Here is a 15,720-nt window from a genome sequence, read left to right as displayed (position 1 = left end):
AGCCCAAGCACAGTTATACAACTGATGAGTTTTAGATACACTGACCAGTGTGTGTGTGTTATGCATTCTTCTCTCTGGCTAAATCAGTAAGTGACATGTCATTTCAACTCCCATTATAGAATTTGGTTTTTTAAGTTGTAAAGACATACAGGCAGAGTCTACACTGCCCTAAGGAGCACAGGTCAATGAAGAAGCTAGTTTTCCTTGACTTAACTTGTTAAACCACACTGCCAGGCATATCAGCACAGTGTACCAACCTTGGTTCAACAGGCATCCTTACGCAAGCTACCCAAAATGTTCACCTAATCTTGCAGAATATGATTTTAGGTCCTTTGAGAAAGACTCAGCAGCTAACTTGTCTGTTCAGCATAAACCACACAATGCCACTAGAAGATCAGATGGAATATATCGTTCTAAACTGGGCTTGGCACACAGGTAGGTATATACTCTGGCTACTTTCAAAAATTAAGCTTTCTCCAGCTTGTCTTAGCATGGTCTTTCTTTCCACATAATACGGCTAGGAGTTTGGGCTGAGCCCTGAATTCAAAATATAGCAATAATTAGTCTTGCCTTTTGTCTCCGGACATCTCTGATATTCACCAAAGTCAAAGTCTTCACATAAAGCTTCTCAGAACTATCAGAGCATGCCAAAGCATGTTTTCTCACAAGCTGAATTAGATATGCCTGGGCCTAGTATCAAGAATGTCCTTGGAAATTTAGATTCCCAAGGCAGTGGGCACAGCAACAAGTTTAGAAAAGGTTTCCTTTTGGAACATGAACTTTTGATGTTCCTGAGAAGCACAGCCATATGGTGATACAGAAACACAGAAATTAAATAGTTCAGGTTAAGATTCTGTCTGTATCAATTAATCATTTGAACGGCACTCCCCAAGATTTGGCACAGACCTAAGCAGAAAAATCACACTTATTAGTAACATAATTTCATTGTATAAACCACCCCAGGTTTTTCAGTGACTAAGTGCCTCTCTTCATGCTAATTCTTCTTGACTCTCCAGTGCAAAAAATGCTTGGACCATTTGACTGCTGTTCATGTAGCAATCTACCAAAAGCAGCTAAACCTGAAAAAATGTAGACAGAAAAACTTTTAAAATTCTATTTCCTTACTTTTAGAAATATCATATCCATTTTTTTTCCAGACAACTGCCTATAAACTCAAAAGCTATTTTAATATAATTATATTTAATCAAAATATGATTTTCATTTGCTGGAAGTACAGGCAACAATATAATAACAGAGAAACTCATCCACAGTGGAAAATACACTGCAAGTGTTACTTTGTCTACATATTATACAATTAGTACACTAAATCCTGTGTACATCATTGAATATGTAAATTGATATCTGCTACTTGACATCAGATTCTTACAAACAGCATTAATTCTTACAGAAGCTACTCATTGTTCCAAGAAGTTTCATACAATGGTCTGTGACTTTATCTACCTTGAAGAAAAAGGCTGCTTTTATAACCAAAAGGTTTTTTTTAAAAAAAAAAAAGAGGAAAGAAAGAAAGAAATGCATTAAGCAATTGTAGAAGCAAACCAACCCAACTGGGGCACCACGACCAAAGCAAGCCCTGTAATAGTATAATGACCTTTAATGAGTGTCTGGGGAAACAATACAGTCCTAGCATAAAAGACAAAGGGCAAAACCCATCGTGGCTCCACTGACACTAATTCAAAATGATTTTCAGAACAACTAAAGAATGTAAGAGAGGTAATCTGATCCACCAATCTGACCTCACTTTGATTCTGGGGCCCTGCTGCTGCCATTTCTAATTGTCAAACACTCTACATTTCACATCTGCTCATATTTAATGAAAAGCTGACTCTCACCGCCATTCTTTGAGTTAACTAGCTCTGTCAAGATGGGCATTATACGACCCCTGTGCACTGCAAAGAAAACACACTGATTTCTATTGAAGCCCTGCCAGTGAAACGTTGCATGTGTATATATATATATATATTAATTGGAAAAGAAAGGCTTATGCTGCTTTGCAGAGAGTGTGAATTGGTATTGATTTTTGTACTTATTATTAACAGTCAAAGGTGACTAGTCTCACAAGGGGAAGAGTGAGCTCTCTTTTGATTTGATGGAGTGATGACGGAAGGAAAAAGCCCTTGAAAGATAGGATGCTAAAAATCCTCAAAGCTGTCAATATCACTCATCCTTCAAAATGTAACATAGATCTAATGTGCTTCCCAAAAGTGTTGGTTTTTGGTGGAAATAATATCATTATTGTGGATGTTTTTGGCTCAGCAGGCGACACAATCAAAGATGTTGACTTTATCTGCCTCTGCAGAGTCTTAAGTGAACTGGAAAGCTATGGTAGACCTACAAATTACGGTTTTTCTTTCCTTGCCAAACAGTGCTAATGGCAGAAATTTCACCCATTTGTAGGGCACATATTCATTTAGCCTGGTCTGGTTGCTGTTAACACCAGTGCTGGGACCCAACCACATACACTCTGTACTAGTCTGTATTAATGCAAACTATACCAGGCACTGTGTTACTGAGGCTGTTAGGCTATGTAAGTAACACTGCCTGCAGTAATTCTCAATCTAGGAAGGTTTCTTGTTCACTTTTCTTAACAAAATATGTTTTGCTATGTTTTACTCTGATAAAGGTCTCTTTAAAGGATAAAAACTCCTGTAACTTAGAATCGGACTTAAAACTGGGAACCATCTCCCCTGAGGTCATGCATGAGTTACAAACAAGTAGATAAAAAGGACATTCAGAGTGCCTATGCACATATACAGAGAGAAGATTTCTGGTAAAATCTCCAAGAAATTCTATTAGAATCACTTTAATTGACACAGTCTTCAGACAAAAAATGCTAATAAAATCATAGTATTGTTATATGCTCCACATTTGTGTCTGGAAAAATAGTTCAAATGTCAAAACAGTTAAAGCGAAGTCATTCAACACTTGAACTTTATACTGCAATACACATATGGTATCAAAAGGCAACCAGGTGCATAATCTACTAACTACATTGTACTCTTAGTAGTAGAAGGCATCTTTATCTGTGACGACTTGTAATGTAAAGCGGACATGCTTTCTGATCAAAACTCCTAATACTCCTTAGAGATGTATCTGAATAATTTTATAGTAGGGAAAGTAAAACAGTTCCTGTCCTGAGACATAGTTTTGCCTGTTATGAATGTCTAAAGAGGATAAAAAAGTGGGGGGAAAAAAAAAAGTCATAATTTTATTTAACAATCTTCTTCAATTATTGACATCACACTCATAAAGCAAGCTTTGGAATCCCTACCGTTTGCCCAAAGAATTAATGGCTACACAGAATTGTCCCAAGTTCTCTGTCTTCTCCCTCTCAACTCTGATCTTTCAAAAGAGCTTTTGGAGCATATTCCAGAATGGTACTGTCCTATGGGACAGATTCTAAAGCTAATTTCAAAAAGTTTGCATCAGGAATTTTGCATCAGGCTAGCCCTTCTAAAAAGGCACTACAAAAAGTACAACCATTTTTACTAAGATTTCTGTGGATTCAGTATTAGATGGAAGGTCCTGCGTTATTGAGAATGAAGGGTTACAGACAAAAGTAAAGATAACGGTAGCAGTATAGAACAGAATTCTAGCTACTACAGTTCAGCTACTAAGTTGTATCCTGTATATTTATTCACTGCCTATTGTATGCTGCTCTAGTGCCAGCACTATTAAAGCTGTCCGCTTAGCATCAGTCATAGATTTAGACACAGGCCTGTTCCTCCATTGAAGCACTTATTGTTTAATTAATGACAATTTATATTGTATGGATTAAATAAAATATGTCACCAAACTGCACTAGTAAGGTCCTGCATGCTATTGCAAAAGCATGCTTCATAAAGAGCACACAAAGCAAAATAATGAATTACATTTTTCATATTAAAAATAAAGTAAAACAGAAATATAAATACAGAGCTGTATTAAAATTTGGGTTTGACTTTTAAAAAAAGCATCAGCCCAGTAAAACTCACAGAACTACAATGTACGACACAAGACGGGGATGATACCACAGACACCACAGACATGGAACAGCATGTGTTGGTGTTAAAACTTACAGGCACGTAAACTGGTGGAGCAATCATTAACAGAGACAGAAGAAAGTGGGAAGGCTCTCTCAAGGGTGTCCATGTTACTATGTACACTGCCTGACATGCAAGAGCAGTCACGCTCAGAGCGTCCGCAATCAAAACAACATGCCAGTTTCATTCTCTTGTAGATGGACATCTTGGCTATAACCATGTGTTGGATGGGAGGAGAGGAAGAGCAGCAGGTTAATGGCAAGGTTATATATATAACAAGGCAGCTGGAAGGTAATTTAAGGGATTTAATACAGGCCTTAGTTTATGTTAACAGTCTTGACCCAGGAAAAAAGAATGCAATGAGATTATTGATAACACTTTGGCTGTACATTAAAAGTAGGGCAAAAGATAAATTGCTCTTTATTTCTGTTCAGTCTTAGAGGGTGACCGCAGACATGGGGAAGAATTACTGTTTACAGTCAAGTGTTTGGATCAAAAAAGAACATAGTAAAAGCAGAGAATCCTAAGAATATTTTTTTCCCTTGGCACAATTAATACTACTGGGCTAAAATGAAAAGAAAAATCTGAAGTTGCTAATCCATTAGATATTTTTGGCCTATCCTACTTCCTGTAAAAATCAAAGGCTTTTATGTATCTATCTATCTATATATATATATATGTATGTATACACACACAAAAACACACATACACGTATATTCTTACATACACACACTCACACGTATACATTATACACATACATACATATATATACATATATATAAATACATTTGTTCTTAAACATATGCTAATAATTTCTCTGTATTAAACTGTGCCAGGGAACTCCTTTATTGCAATAAATTACACATTACTAAAGAGTTACAAGATGTTCATAAAATTTTCTGAAAAAATTTACTTCATTTACATTATATCTTCAGGAATTCAAATTAACTCTTGACAGAATACCAAAATTTGCCCATATAAGAGACACAACTAATAATGGTAAATATGCTTGACAGTAAAATCAGTTCACAAATAAGGCATCACCAAAAGCACACAGAGCATTGGTCCCCTGAAACATGCTGAATCAATCATTGGCATGTTTTCTGCTCTGGATTCAAACGTAGATGGAGAACCAAATAACTGAATGTAGAATTAGAGGCTAATTCCAAAAGGAGTGCCAGGTTAGATTAGAACATTTCTATCCTTCAGTCATCTGAAAGGCCTTGTTATATATTTCTAGAAACATACAGCATCCTATTTTATAAATGCACGTGTAAGTACCATCGTGCCATTTTGTATGTTACCTGAATCACAGGTACGTTTAAGTCTGGAGGAATGCAAAGGCCACTTAGATTGTTTCACATGTTGCATTGAACCAACACTTTTGGTAATGGTTTAGATTGAACTGACTCAATTATACTAAAAACAAAACAGAACACTGACAGGCAAAAACAAAACCTTAAAAGCAAATGCAGAAAAAAGGTAATGTTTCTCTGGCCTGTACCTTCAGTTTAGGATACCTTTTTTGCATTATGGTAATAACATTAAATTTAAAATAATTTCTCTTTTTTTTTTTTCCAGTTTCTTAATGCCACAGTCACCAGGGAAGAGGGATTGAAATTGCTCAAATGGGTCAAGTCCTGTTCTAAGGCCTTGATGACTTGCCATACAGTATACTTGTCAAGCAAGGGTAACATTATGATTGTGGAAAACAGGCATTGAGGGAGATGAATGAGTGATCTCTTCAGCAGCGACTCCATTCCTCTAAAACTTTGCTCACATGACTAATGCCATGTTCTTTTAGCATCCTAGTAGAGTTATCTTACAGCTGTTCAGAAAGTCATCATGCAGCATCAGGCTTGTTCATTGCATGGTACATCATTCCTCAGAGCTTGGCTTTTAGTAAGAAGGTTTCCACTGCAGCTTTTGATGCATACACATTCAAACTACTAAGAAAATTCAAAACAGCATTTGTTTTCCCATGGTTTCCCTCTGTCTAACTCTTCCCAATACATTCTTTAAAGTGGAAAAGTTGGGCAGAAAAAGAAAAGTGAACTATGTTACCAAAAATGTGGAAGTCTTTCCATTATGCCTATGTTATTATTTTCACTTTAAGGAAATGAAACAAAAATAAAGGGCATTTGTGAGACACACGAACAGTAGGTGAGGTAAAAGGCAGGCCCATTTTGTATTAATTATAGCTGTTTTGAAGGACTTTTTCTAATCAAATGCTGTAGCAAAACACACTGCTCAGAAATTCTCAACTGCTATGTCATTGGTTAGTAACAGTCCCTGGTTTTCATTTACTTGTAGCCATATCTTGTCAACAGTCAATAATAGGATAGGACACATTTATGAAAATTAAATGAAATCATCCTTAAGGGCAAAGAGGGTTGGGAAGGAAAACTTTTTGTACCATTTTCATCAGACTTAAACCAATGAAGTGGGAAATTTAAGCCCTTCTGTTCAATAGGGGAAGGACTCCATGGCACTTCTCAAAAGCAATGCCCTTTCAGGGACTGTTTTTAACTATTATTATCTGGTGTTCTGGAGATCATGCATCATTTTGATATTTCACATCATTAACATGCAGGAAACAGGCTTGGACCTGGAAATATAAGTAGCAGAAAGGACTTGCTATAAGGGTTTCAACCAGTATATAAGCAACTGCATATCAGAGCAATACATTTTGGAAAGAAAACATGCTGTTACTCTTCATTCCTTTTATACAGTCATTGTTACATTCATACCAAATACAATACTTATTTTCTTTTAAATAAAACAAAACATGGATTATTAGTAGGGATGACTAGCGACAAGATCAAAGACAAGACAGGAATGGTTTTAAATGGTTCAGCCACACACATACCATTTCCTCTAAAAGTTCCATGAACAGTAACAATAAATGGGAATCATCAGAGAGACAGGGGGACCTTAAGAACAGCCTCTGGGTGGGTGTTAAATTCATTTGACACCTGTAGCACCTGTGTGAGAATCAACTCATTTCTATTCATAGAAATGTTATGGATGTTGAACAGAACTGTTATTTGCAACTAGTGAAAATGTAAGTTGGGACATAAAGGAAATTACTCCCTGATTTTCAATTGAATAATAAATGGACAAAAAGGAAGAACAGATCCTTCTACTTAGTATGATGACAATCCCACAGCATTTGTAAAATTTATTAGTAAAAATATCAGGGGAAGTTATCATGGACACGGAAATCAGACTACTTAAGTAATTTACTGACAAAACAAGGCATGTATGAACTTGTCATTTTCTGATTTGTTAAGAGCAAAAGGAAAGCAAAATTTCTGTCAGTTCCTTATAAAGTAAATAAATACTTTTAAAAACTTTTTTTTGTTGCAAATTTTCTCAGAAGGCAACAGCCTTCCGTTCTAACAAGGAAGGAATGTGCCTTAGATGTCTAAGCTTCTAGCAGTACCTTGCTTTCTGATCTCAAAAACTCAAAAAGTCCAGTCCAAATTTCTGGATTGTCTGGATCTGAGTTATTACTTAGAGTTCACAAACAGTAATGGGAAATATTTCCAGCTGCAAAAATAAGCAAAGGAAACTGCAGATTATTCTCTACCTAAGATGTCAAGAAACAGCTCCTTTTTTTTTTTTTTTAAAGCAAGCAGAACAACGTATCCCTTCATCTTTGTTGGGTTTTGTTTGGGTTTTTTTTTTTCTTTACTTTTTTTTTTTTTTCCTAAGCTATACAGTCTACCCAATCCTCGTGTTCCACCCATCGCTATAGCAAGTTTTCCTTGTGACCTCAACGGTAACAAAGAGTAGATCTACGAGGACATCTAGTGGATCTCTCTGAGATAACAGCTGGTTAGGAAGGTAATGAACTGGAGGTTTCTTGACCAGCAAATGGCAAAAAAGGTCCCACTACACTTAAGAATTGAAATGCATACAGTGTCATTTCAATTCATCAAGTTCTAATGATCCACACTATGAGTAAAACAACAGCAACATTAAAGGACGACCAGACTGATATGATCGCCTTTTAGCAATGCTGGTTAGCATCATGAGACCGAAATATTGAAAGGACTTCCACCAGCACAATTTCAGTTTTCTGAAAAATACAGCAGCATATCTTAAACTGTTGGTGAGAATTTATTTTCTCTTGACACAACAGGCAAAGCTATCTCTCCCTTATTTAATTTTTAAAGAACAACTTCAAGACCACTAAGTCAGCTTGTTCACTATCTTGCAATTTTTTCAAAGGCAATTGGTTAGTTGTTTCCTATAATTCATGCGGTGCTGTTCTTTGTCAAAAGTGTAGAAACAGCAGGTTACCTGAGTGGAAATTTTGCCCTATTTTAGTAGCTATAAGAATGACTCATGGGTTTTGAATTAATGGCACATTTATAGACCAATTCATTTTAATTTTCAAATCAGATCATGACCTTTCCTTCATTACCTTAAAGAAGACTCTCAGCCAGTGTACTCTCAAAGCTAACTGCATTTCTGAACAAACTGAAGCTATTGGGGAAATGGAAAAAACATGTCAAAGCTACATGACCTTTTCTTTTTTAATACTCTCTTAGCATGAAGAGCTGTTTTATTTGTTTATTTATTACTATTTAAACTAATTTCTCTGGTCCAGAAAATCCTCAACATAGAAACATATTTTAAATAAATACATTGCTTCAAAGAAATCCAAATCACTTCCAGTATTTTCCTTCAAAGTCAATAGGATTCATCATTTTATCCCTAGAAATTAGTTTCTTTCTGGTTTATTATTAAGTACTGATTCTTATCATGCTGACCTGTTTCACAATCTGCTTTTCTGTGCTGCCCTATCTTTCTTCTGTGTCATTCTGTTGGCTGAAAAGAGATCTTTGGAGAAATTTCTATTCTCTGTTTGAATGCTTTCTACTGCAACAGGATCTCAAGCCTTTAGTGTAGTTTGCAGGCACCACAATAAGATAAATAGTAAATAATGATGATCCTAATGACTGTCATCACAATTCCAAGGTGGCTAGCACTTTATCATGCAAGTCCAGGAGTGTCAACTCTTCCTTGATTCTTTGCAAGATCCTGCGGTGTGTACAGCTGAGAGGGAAAACACTATCTCAATCCTGATTAAAACCTGAAGTGTCAATAAATTCAGAATATCTGGTAAAATGTTGAGAAAGTCTTATAGCCTCACTTATTTAGAATAGCTGCAGTTATACGGTATGGTTAGCAGCCTCAATATGGCACAGTAAAGCCTCACTGCAGCTATGAAATATTTGATCCCTCTTGCTGTTTGAAAGAACAAGCCCATATAATCCCAACACTGCCCTATAAGCAGTACATTTCTTTGCAGTGCTTTTATTTCTAAGCAGCAAATTCTTTCCATGTCCCAAATGCTGTGTTTATTTAAATTATCATGACTGTACACTCTAACAAGGGCTGACGAGACTTCATAGATTCTGTACACTTTAAAGTGATATGACTTAGATTGACATGAAGTGGTCTATAAAGTTCATATTCTATATATAAGGTAAAACTACAGCTTAGGTCCTGAAAAGTCAGCATGGCTTTACTCATGTAATTAATTTCAAAACAAGCAAGCTGGGGAAAATAATCACTGTAGCTTTTTTTTTTGTTGAAGATACCTGTAGGTTTATACATTAAAAGTTAATCAAACATTTAATTCATTGTCTGGCTTTCCCCCATCTCCTTTTTTTTTTTTTTGCCAACGGGGAGAAAGGAGTTAGATAAGGACAGTAAAAGACTGCTGTGTTGCTCTTTGTGTCAGCTATGCAATGGAAAATACCAAGTAAAAAAAAAAATTTGAAGATGGGTCTGACAATGAATGGCACTTAACCAGGCAAACAGTGCTATAGTGGCAGTTACCCCAGCCTAATCAATATCCCTAAAATTTCATGAGATATCTCTCGAATCGTTTAAAGGAAATACTGTTGCCAAGATGTCTTTTTCAAATAGGGATAAAAAAAACAAGGTTGTGGAAAAAAAGGGGCAAAAAGCTGGAAGAGGGGAAAACTGCTGTATTTTCTTCAACATCACCCTAATCTCCATGGGCGTAAACGATGAGAAACTTGTGGGTATGACATCACTGCTACATGCAACATAAATAAAGAAAAGAACCAAAATACTGAACAAAAATACTCTCTGCTAGAGAAAGACAGGTTGGACCGCACTCTGGGCTACAGGGAACCCATTTTTACTCACAATAGATCACTATCAGTGTGCAGTTAAAATATAGTAGGGGCCGTGTTCCAAGGCAGCAAGAGGAAAAATAAATCAAAAGTTTGTCAATTGTCATAGATTACAAGAAATTCCTTCAAACACATCAATGTACACATGATATGTCCCCTCTGGGGTTCAGTCCCCACCGTTCACAGCAAGCACTATCACTGGAAAAAATATATAGAGAATTAGACCATAGCTGTTGCACAAAATGAAAGAAACAGGAGGAGTAGGTCATCCAGTTTAGAGATTTCATCCCAACATGGCTGCATTTTATATAAATATATACATGTATTTGGCCCCTTGCTGCAAAAACTACAGTTAAATGGAATTGGAAAGAGATTGAAAACATTAAAAAATATTAACAATCTGTGAATAAGATTTTCACACAAGCATTTCTCTGGACAATGTGACATCAGCATTCATGTTATTCGGGGAGTGGGATGGGTAAGGAGAAAGGGATGGCAAAGAAACTGCAAAAGGAAAGTGAGGTTACTTTAATTATCCCTGGCCTTGTGGAAATGTAATGATCTGCCCTGAATTATTAATATTAGGCCTAACAGGTTTGGACAAATGACTATGTAGGTCAGACTCACATTTAGACCCCAACAACACCACAAGCTAATGTTCAGACAGTATCTAAATTGATGTGCAACCTCAGATGCATTATTAAAGAATGCGGTTTTCAAGAGTCACAGGAAGCTGCATTAATTAATGCCACCATAATTAAGTTTTCCATGTAAAGATATTCTTTCACATTTAATTCATCTGAATGTGTCAATATTTTTACATACAACCTTTCATTTCATCTTACACCTTTTCCTCATTCAGCTGCCTCTAATTTCCATGTTACTCACTAATTAAAATATGTATTTATCATATAGGACGACATATACGCATGTGTGACTATTTGCAGTGTCTTTGAAAATCAAATTAACATATTAGCTGTTGACAGATCAGTTGACAGTTTCTTAATTCAATAGGGAAAGAGTTTTCTCAATTTATGCTTTGTTTTGTTTAGACTGCATTTTTAAGACGAATGATTTGTGTAGCTTACAGATGGATAACATAGTTAAGATTTTTCAAAAGTGATTAGTGATTCGAAAGCTAAAGCTAAGACATTTGATGTGAATAACAGTCTGCACTAAAGACTTACCTTTAAAAAAAAAATAATCAGGTCCCATAAATGGGATTTCAAGATTGTCATCAAAATTTGAGAGATCAAAAATCACTAATTACTGTTGAAATTTTTCATTTAAATTTTTTGCTGCTTGACAGAACTTAAAAGCAAAGTAATTGTACTATTCCTAATAGTTGTGAGCGTGCTCCTAAGTGGAAGCTGTTCTCAGCTGTACTGAGAGCTGCCAGCTATCATCGTATCTATGACCATATGTGTGTGTATGTAGGAAAGGAGAGGGGAGAGGACAGATGGGGGGAGAGGTAGAGGGGAGACAATGAAAGGGAAATTTAAGATTTTACTCTCACTGACCATTTTTTTCCTTTTTCACCTGACTCAGAGGATTCCCTCCTTAGTGTTCAGTGCTCACTGCAGCAGCTCTGACAGCTGTCTCTTTCTTCTGCCTCACTAACTCCATCATTTTGTTTCTTCATCTGTCCAACACCCTTTCATTTATTGGACTGATATGTGTGACCATGCCACTTGCAACATTTCCTAGTGCTACACACAGAAGTTGTCACTCTCACCTCTCCATGGCCCTGCTGCTGGTAATATATCCATAGTGTTGGCTGGATCACAGGATACTCTGTTTTCTCCCCGGTTTCCTAGTACTGAGGAGGTTACATTGATTCTCATTAATGTATAATAAAGGGCTCTTGCCCTTTATACCGTGAATTCCCAATTCCTATCTTCTAACACATTTAAATGAAAAGCACAGATGTCACATTAAAATGACAGAACTTTGGGAATTATTTTTTTTTTTTAATCAGCACGTGTAAAAAGCATACACTATGTGAAGGAGGAGTAGAGGAGAAAATACGAATAAAATAGGTCTTTTTTGATAGAATCAGATAAAATTAAACAGGTAACATAATTCTCTTTAACTGTTGGATAATTTGGAAAAAAGATTGGGTTTGAGAGTTACAGGCACCCCGAGGCATCTGTAACTGGCTCTACCAGAACTTACTCAGCAGCCTCATTGGCTTTGGCAGCAGTTCAAAGGTCACATTCTCACATGGATAAACTGTTCTTGAACAATTTTTTTCCGATATGTTAGGCAATGCATACATTCCTTCCACATCAGGCATGCTTTCCATGTGCTTTGCTCTCCTTGTGGCTACAGGGAGGATAAATACCATTTTCTGTCAGTGTTTCAGCTGCTTTCTCTCAACTATACTACTTTGTTCCACAGTCCTGTTTTTTGAGAGGGAGAGGAGTTTCTTTAAAAACTCTAGTGACACATTTTTTCTTTTTAAAATCATCTTCAAGAATTCATCAATTTCAGGCACCCTTTAAAGGCAGAGAATGTCCAGTTTAGGCTTTCTTCCATCCTCTACACCAGTGCAGTGATAACACTATGATTGGATCTATAAATAAAAGAGTTTTTTCCTTTTTAAAAGTAATGGTAAAATAGACATGATCAAATACATCTGAGCTCTTTCAATTTACCTAATCAGTACTTTTGAACTGAATAATCTTTTTCATGGGAGAATACCATGGAATGCACGTAAATATTCAGATACCCATTGAGAAAAGGATCCCTAAATCCTTTTGATATCAGTATTACAAATATGCATGGGTCAAACACATCTTTAGCCAAAATGTGGTTCTGATAGTTCCTGAAAAAAGTCCTTTCAAAGTATATATAGATAAAATGCCAATTTCTATAATTTATAAAAATACAGATGCAAAGCCTGATCTCAACTCCAAAACTCAATGATTTCTTCATGCAAAATTTTCCAAACAATTTAAACAGCAAACCTAAGAACTTAACTAAGCCAAATATTAGCATTACAGCTATGGAATCTTCTGAAAGGATATATGTAAGAGGCACTAATATTTAATTTCTTCCAGACAATCACTTCCTCCAGTAAAACCGATTGTTTATTTCAATAATAATTTATTTCAATAGTTATATGATGGAATATTATTCCTTAGTTTCTTCTTTTATAGAATCATGTTCAGCAAGATAGACAGAAGTTCTTTGCAGAAAACTATTGAAATTACTGGATTTCTGCATGGTATAAATGAGAGCAGAACTTCACTGTTAGCTCGTTCTTAACTCAGAAACTTCCACAATTAGATCTAGCTTGATTTAATTCTTCAGGTTTTGTTAGCTTGGACCCTAATGGAATTTTTAATGATGAAACAGGTGTGAGTGGTGTGAAATGTAATAAAAATATATGGACTTCAGAAATGCAAATGGAACTTACTATGTTGCTGTGCATTTTTCTTAGCTTTTCTGTACCACTGTCTAAAACATGTAAACACATGTACAGATATCCTTCAAGGCTGAACAATTCATGAAAAGGAGAGGAAGGGAGTGATAGAAATATTACTTACGCCGTTTGCAGCCACATTTTTTTATCCTTTTGGGATCCGTGATGTCATCATGACAGGCCTTGCAGTAAAAAAATGCCCTAGAGAGACAGAATGGAAAAACTGACACATTTCTTAATCCATATAAATGAAATTACCCCCATATTTCCTCTTGTTGCAGTGCCAAATTAATGAAACATGCCAACACTAATTTCCTTTAATCTTTGAAAAGGTTTAGACATTTAAAGTAGGAAATATTTGCTGAAAGACCATTAATTTCAAACATAAGACTCCAAATTAGTGTTTCTTTTAATATACTTTTATTTGAAAAGTAATCAGGAGAACGGATGATAATTATGACACAGTGTATCAGTTAATTTGTCTTTTACCTTAGAAAAAGTAGCATCCAATGAATTTTGTTATGAAAATACATATAGATAATGAATTCCCTGTTCTTATCAGATATAGCAGATTTGAGGGGTTTTTTAAAGGCTTTCTAGCACCCTGGGCCAATTTTTCAGCCTGGTCACAAGCAGGACTTCATTTTGGATACAATGAGAGATTGCAATTTGATCAACGTGACAGTAACATCAGATCTGCTGTTTACCAAAAAAAACCTCCCAAACAAAACCAGAAAGGAAAAATCCACTCATAAAATAAGTTCCTAAAGGAACATATAAATGAAAGAACTGAAATAATCTTTATTTAGACTATTTGTTTGTCCTCATCTGAAAAAGCAGAACCATTTTGGTTTTGAACAGACAAAAGCCAAAATTCCAAACAAAAATATGCATTAACAAGGTGAATCACCTAGGTTTCCATTTAATATTTTTGCTTATGAACTTCTACTCTTGTATCAAATGGCTCACCACTAGGTGAAGCACAAGGAGAACTAAGGAAGTGAGAAAGGGTAAACACTTGACTTTATATAAGATTAAAACAAAATTCCATTTAATAAATATGCATCAGACTGCCCACAGGAGAGTTTAATCATGCCTGTCAAGTCAACATGTCATGTAAGGCTGCTGTGACACATTTCATGAGGATCACGCAGCTGGCCTCTAGCTGGACAGTTACAATTTATGAGAGTTCTTGCTGGCACAACAAATTAAATGTACTTTTTAACCTGCTGTAATTTCCCTGTACTTATCCATATTCAGGATATGTCAGCTCCACGCCTATCTTCCCAACCCTCTCTCATTGCAAACTTCTGTCCTGGTTTCAGCTGGGATAGAGTTAACTGTCTTCCTAGTAGTTGGTACGGTGCTATGTTTTGAGTTCAATAAAAATTGGCAGTAAGAACCAAAGCTGCCACTTTGCAACCACCCATGGATTTTGCCGACAGTACTGGATGGTTGGATTGCTACAACAGTAGGGAAGTCACTGGAACAGAACAATCTACAGTCCAAAATATAAAAAGAAAAATAAACAATATTAATACACAGCCTCTGAATAAACACAGCCTTTGGTAGTTCAGCTAGGATGATTGCTACTAATCTTTTTAGATTAATTAGACAGTGTCTACCACAGGTGGAACTATATTAAAGGAAATGTTCAGAAATATGAACTAGATACCTAATTCAAATGGTTAAGAATTTATCTAAGTTATTTTACACCTCTGAATAACAGCCCTGGTAGTTAAGCATCCCATCAGGAGAAAGGTAAGCAGGTCTAACATATGAGATATGGACCAGAGAATAAAAATTTAAATTTGCGGCAAGACCTCACTGAATGTTATTAACATTTCTAAAATCAAGACAGCATGCAAGCTACTGATGGAAGATGCAAGTCCTAAATGTAGCAGACTTAATTTGTCTTAGAAGCTTCCAAGAGGATCACTCTCAGACTGTGAAATTGCCTTATTATTTCCAAGAAGCAAAAGGTAAAATCAAAAAGCCTTCTCTGAGCATTTGTATGCTTTGCTGCAGAAAATTTCTAGTCTTCAAAATATTCACCTTCCACCAAAAAGAA

At 35.9% G+C, this 15,720-nt stretch overlaps 1 protein-coding gene across 50 annotated transcripts in view; it reads right to left on the bottom strand.

The window, feature by feature from the left end:
• KCNMA1 (potassium calcium-activated channel subfamily M alpha 1) overlaps positions 1-15,720 on the bottom strand; it is a 528,098-nt gene that overhangs the window by 97,023 nt on the left and 415,355 nt on the right. For 34 of the 50 annotated variants that reach the window (XM_069796228.1, XM_069796227.1, XM_069796226.1 and 31 more), the window contains one exon: positions 13,774-13,850. In XM_069796228.1, the coding sequence (XP_069652329.1) occupies positions 13,774-13,850 (77 nt within the window). Of the gene's footprint in view, positions 1-4,079; positions 4,254-10,235; positions 10,245-11,957; positions 12,036-12,397; positions 12,548-13,773; positions 13,851-15,720 lie in introns of all 50 variants that reach the window. The other 16 variants (XM_069796222.1, XM_069796223.1, XM_069796233.1 and 13 more) reach the window with 6 other exon arrangements.

This window comes from Haliaeetus albicilla, chromosome 11 (genome assembly GCF_947461875.1).
Source record: "Haliaeetus albicilla chromosome 11, bHalAlb1.1, whole genome shotgun sequence".
Lineage (NCBI taxonomy): Eukaryota > Metazoa > Chordata > Aves > Accipitriformes > Accipitridae > Haliaeetus > Haliaeetus albicilla.
Note: the sequence above shows the minus strand (reverse complement) of the source record. Positions and strands in the feature narration are given on the sequence as shown.